At 31.6% G+C, this 5,818-nt stretch overlaps 1 protein-coding gene across 1 annotated transcript in view; it reads right to left on the bottom strand.

Annotated features, from left to right (window-relative positions):
- Window positions 1–5,441, bottom strand: part of LOC145299527 (pikachurin-like) — a 748,579-nt gene extending 743,138 nt beyond the window's left edge. The window contains exon 1 of the mRNA XM_080144411.1: window positions 4,829–5,441. Coding sequence (XP_080000537.1) covers window positions 4,829–5,174 — 346 coding nt within the window. The 5' untranslated portion in view covers window positions 5,175–5,441. The remainder of the gene's footprint in view (window positions 1–4,828) is intronic.
- Between the last annotated feature and the right edge of the window lie 377 nt (window positions 5,442–5,818).

Here is a 5,818-nt window from a genome sequence, read left to right as displayed (position 1 = left end):
ATTGAGCTCATATATAACTGCAGTAGGGGTGGCAGGCTAATATTGATATCTATATATGACAGTGACCTTGTGTGTGTGTGTGTGTGTGTGTATGTGCGTGCGGAACAATCTCTTCCAAACTCCTTTGTTGTTTTCTTTTGTCTCCAGACTTCAAACTTGGTGTACAGGGAATTCAGATATGTGAAACAGATTCGATTTAATTTTTAGCTGATAAAAATAGCTGCTAAGAATCAAAATTTAAAAACTGGAACTTGAGAGTCAGTTAAAAGTTGCCCTCTAAGCATTCGCGAATATGTATTTATACGTTAAAGTCGGTTAATTTTTAAAGTTTTGACATTCATCAGTCCTTAGCTCATGTGGTAACAAAGAACACTGTAGCGCTAAACGTTTTGGTTTCGATTTTAGCTGATGGCATCCAAGTGATTTTTTTTAACTTTTGAAATCACTACTAAAGTATGCTATAATAATCAAGAGAATAAAGTGTATTTTAATAAATATGAAATCTGCATAAATTAAAATATCATATTTAAGCGTATTTTATGACCGAGCAACGCCGGGCGCCCTACTAGTACTGAAGTAAAACACTACAGTAAAACCGACTAATCATGCCCTCTTCAAATTTTCGGGCTAAGATCAAAGTGTAGTATCTATGCACCCCCCATCCCCGAGAACAAAAAAAAAACATAACCCAGCTCTTTCAAGAAACAGCATACTGAAAGGGACACACAAACGCTGTCTCACTTTAGAAGGATTTCTTCTACAATTGAAGAAAGAACAGATACTGCACTCTGATCTTGATATAGCCCACATTAAATACCCCTTATGTGTAGGAATTTCGTATTCAGATACGAGATCAAACTGTAGTATATGTAACGCCCTCATTTAGAGAAGCGGAAACACTCATTGACTGGAGATTTTTCTTTACTCCAAATCTAGAGCATCCATTATGGTGGAACTGGATATCCTTCACATTTAAAACTAACTGCGTTTAATTTTGTCTACTTGTGAAAATATTCATTGTTATACGACATATCAACCCCTTTTCTGGGTATTTACTGCTAATGCTAAATCCGATCCGGCGGGCAAAAAAGGAATTATACTTTAAGTCCGTTATATCTTCAAATATTGATTTATAGAATTTGGTTAGTTACTTTGTTTTACGGTATATCAACCCTTTTCGGGGGGTTTTAAATGCCGAATACGGTCATTTGAGAAACAAAAATGTTTTATGCTACGAATTTTATATGTCTTCAAATATTTAATCAATGTGTTTAGTTTGGATGATTTGTAGAGCAAAAATGTGGGGGGGTTGCTATGTAGAACATAATTGAGTTTTGCAAATGAAAACAAAAAAATAGCTTCAATGTTTAGTGCATTTTGGGTTAAGGAAGCCGATATCTTTGAATAGCATAATCTGATAGCACCAGAGCATATAAATAAGATTCAGACAAAAATTCTATTTTTCTATTTTCTTTTGTTAACTTTTTTTATTTCTAAAATATTTTTACGAAAGTAAAGTAAATATTAAATTTACACTTTTTTTAGATGACATTTTTTCCCGTCTAGAATAATTGATGTTGATTAAAATAAATAAATGGATAATTTTTTTTAATATTAAAATATATACGATTATATTCAATTGTATTTTTTCTTTCTAAGAGAATGAAATAAATATTAAATATTACAGTATAAATTACGTTATTTTTCTTTCTTTTTCAAAAAAAAAAAAAAATGGAATTATTAAGTATTGTATTATTTAAAAATGTAAAAAACTATTTATGAAAAAAAATCAGAATTATACTTTAATACTTATTACGTAATATTTATAAACATTAAATAAAACTTTATTATTTAAGAATGCTTCAGTATTTAATTAGCTTTATATATAACTTTAAATGTCATTTTTTTTCTGTTAACCTGCAAAATTATAGCTAGGCTATATAAAACTCCTTTTGCTAACCATTTTCTACTGAAGAAAATAAACAATTTTTGAAACTCATTGGACAAAAGAAATAATTAACTTTATCTTGTAATCCTTGTTTGTAGACATATGTTGTAAATCATAATTTAAAAATTTTTACTTTATATATATATATATATATATATATATATATATATATATATATATATATATATATAAACAACCAATACAGCGGAAATGCTTACCCGATATAATCAGAGGTAAACTTCAATTTAATATAAATACTAATATTTATATATTAATGAATTATAATAACTTTGAAAATTGTTTTCGGAGTATTCTGTCGAATAATAAATTGAATTGTAAATTTTCATTTATAGTTTTAAATTCTTTTATTTTTCTCTGCCGACTGTCAACGCGATGGTTCTAGGTTCAATCTTCGGCTTGGGAGAGGTTCTAGTCTAGCCGCACTGATGAGTTGTGATATAATGAAACAGTAAATATTGAATAAAAAGCAACATAATTAAATTACGTTATTTACCCTTTTCTTTTTCAACAACAATTGACGCGATATTAATTTATATATATATTAATTTATATAAGTTATGAAAATATATTACAATTAAGCTCACAGAATCTTCCACGTTTCATCCTTGTAAGAAATCTTCGGGCTAACGTTAGTCTGACTATTCCCTACAAGGATGAAACGCAGAGGATTTCACGTAGCTTGATTGCCATATTTTCATAACTAACTACCTAGCGCTACTCATGTATTGAGCGCTGTTGTAGTAAATACATGAAGGGGTAGTATCCAAACAACTATCGCCCGGAAACCGTAGGTATCGATGAATAATCAGTCCATTGTCGCATAACATAAATATTGCATGATTTTACTAGCGTAGTTGAGCACTCTGAAATTATTTCTTCAATCCAGATCATAATTTTATGGAGAGTGTGCTGTGTGCGCGTGCGCGCGCGTGTGCGCGTGTGTGTGTGTGTGTGCGTGTGTGTGTTGTCTCGGCGTGCCGGGTTCGAGTTCAGTCACGGTAACATTATCATATCACTAATGTATTTGTTAAAAACATTAATTTATGTATCCTCATCCCAGTTACAGATTAAATAGCAGGTTAGACTAGACTTGCAAGCCTTGGCTGTGCAACTCGTCTTTCATGAAACACTTAAAAATAACACGAGCTTTTGTCTGCATTATACCCTGTCCCTAGCTTGAAAAAAAAAAAAAAGAAAATAATGAAAAGAGAGATACGAATGTTGAATGTGCAACTCTTACTAGAATATAGACTTCTCGTGCAGGCATCATTAAAGTAGATATCCAATGCTTCTAAACAGTTTTACTTATACGCACACACCGAAACAGATACATGCACACATATTTTTTCATATACACACAAATAAACCCAGATATACAGAGAGAGGCGCTGACATATAGACACGTATATATGTATACACATATTTGCATATACACGTGTACATATCTACATAGACACATTTACCTATACAGAGTGTGTATATATATACACACACACACACACACACACGAATTTACATACTTATATAGATAGTAGATGCATATATATATTTCCACATACTAGCGTACATATCGGTATATACACACACCTATATGTGTGTATAAAGAGATATACACGTTAGTTTATGGAAATACTTATATAGATAGTACATGTATATATATGTAAATTCATGTGTGCATGTCTATATATGTACGCATATATACGTTGTATAATATGCACACACTGGCACACACACACACACACACACACACACACACATATATATATATATATATATATATATATATATATATATATATATATATATATATATATATATAATGAAAAGAAATTGAAATCTTAAGATCTCCATCATTCCAGCCATTATAAGAGCAACCAGGCTTATGAAAACAAATTTCACAAACTTATCATAAATATACCCGGTGAACTAAGTTCAAGGAAGATAAAAACATTTGTGCGTAAAGGAACGATTATAATCTTTAAAAAAAAATCTCAGCTGATGTCTCTTAAATAGCGGATGAATGTTTGACGTCAAATGATATGCCGAATCCTCAGAAGTAACAAAAACAAGAAAATTGAAAAAAAAAAAAAAAAAAAAAAAAGAAGAAAAAAAGAAATACGTATGCACATGCTTACTTATGTATGACATGAAAAGAAATTGGAATCTTAGGAAGATCTCTATCATTCCAGTAATTATAGGAGCAATAGGACCCATGAAAAAGTTTTTACAAAAACTACCATAGCAAATATACCCGCTGAAACAAGTACAATAGAGTTGCACTTAAAGGAACGGTTAGAATCTTAAAAATATCTCTCGGCTGTAATGTATGAGATAGCGGGTGAATGTTTGGTATCCGTCTGGAATCTCTACAACAAACACACACACACAATATATACACTGATAATTTCCACAAATAAACATTTAGTTACATATACATATTAACGCATAAACCCACACATGCATGAAGAAACACCTATATCACATATTTATAACCACACACATCCTGCTCCGTAACAGGCGTAAACACACACACAAACACACCTAAGTTTGAACTTTTTGAGATTGCTTTAAACCACATAAGTAAAGATAACGTCCCGACCTTAACCCACTGTTTTGGGGAGGGGTGGTGGTTCGATAGTTGACTTTGTGACTTCGAATTTTAAAATAACAAAAAGTTTGTTTTTATTTTAATAGGTAACTACCTGCCCCCCTCCTCCACACACTTTTTAAAAAATCTATTTTTTTACAAGTTAAACATCGTTTTTATTATCTTAAAACGAAAAACGGAATACTTTCAAAATCTATCCGTGTCATTTATTTTAGATCTACGTATGAGTGAAAAGATTCGCGTGTTCTTACCTTGAAAAAAAGCGACAATTTTCCGATTTGGTATAGGTTGCTCCTTCGCTGGTGGTATGTCTCCGGTGTTTGAGGTGTCCAATGCAGAGACGGCATTTTGAGGTAACAGTGTCCCCGGGATAAGTAGCAAACTCAGTATACAGAGTATGAAAATCGGGGTGCTTTGGGGGTCCAAGACTGACCAGCGCCGTCGGCGATAATACGACCCCGAAGAAGAGGAAAAACGTGGAAATAGAGAAGAAAAAGCGGTTGAAAAAGAAATTCGTGTCGCCTCCAAGAAAGTCGGTGCGATGGACGTTGAAGACAAGGACGATGGCGTGGATGAACAAAAACCTGTGGTCGCCATCGCCTCGCTAGTCACATAATAAGTATATCTCAAGCGTTCAAAACTCAAATACAACAGCGACTTGAATAGCCTATGTTTCAATCGCTACTAACGCTACTGCTGTTGCCGTTGTTGTAGCTATGAAGCACTTTGCAGTCATGCTCTATCTGTATTCGTTCGTCCGTTTTTTTTCTTTCTCTTTCTCTCTTCAGTTATACATCATATCTGTGTCTTTTTGTCAGTCTCTCTTCGTATTGTATATATATCCGTGGATGTCTTTCTTTGTATAAAGTCTGTTTCTTTCTCTCTCTCTCTCTCTCTATATATATATATATATATATATATATATATATATATATATATATATATATATATATATATATATATATATATATATCTTTCTCTTTCTATATATATATATTTCTCTCTTTATATATATATATCTATATATATATCGTTCTCTCTCTCTCTCTATATATATATATATATATAAATCTTTCTCTATATATATATATATCTTTCTCTCTCTCTATATATATATCTTTCTCTCTCTCTCTCTATATATATATATATCTTTCTCTCTCTCTCTTTCTATATATATATATATCTTTCTCTCTCTCTCTATATATATATCTATATATATATATCTTTCTCTCTCTTTTTCT

This window comes from Euprymna scolopes, chromosome 2 (genome assembly GCF_053919585.1).
Source record: "Euprymna scolopes isolate OS-2025 chromosome 2, ASM5391958v1, whole genome shotgun sequence".
Lineage (NCBI taxonomy): Eukaryota > Metazoa > Mollusca > Cephalopoda > Sepiida > Sepiolidae > Euprymna > Euprymna scolopes.
This window is presented reverse-complemented; position numbering and strand designations above follow the sequence as displayed.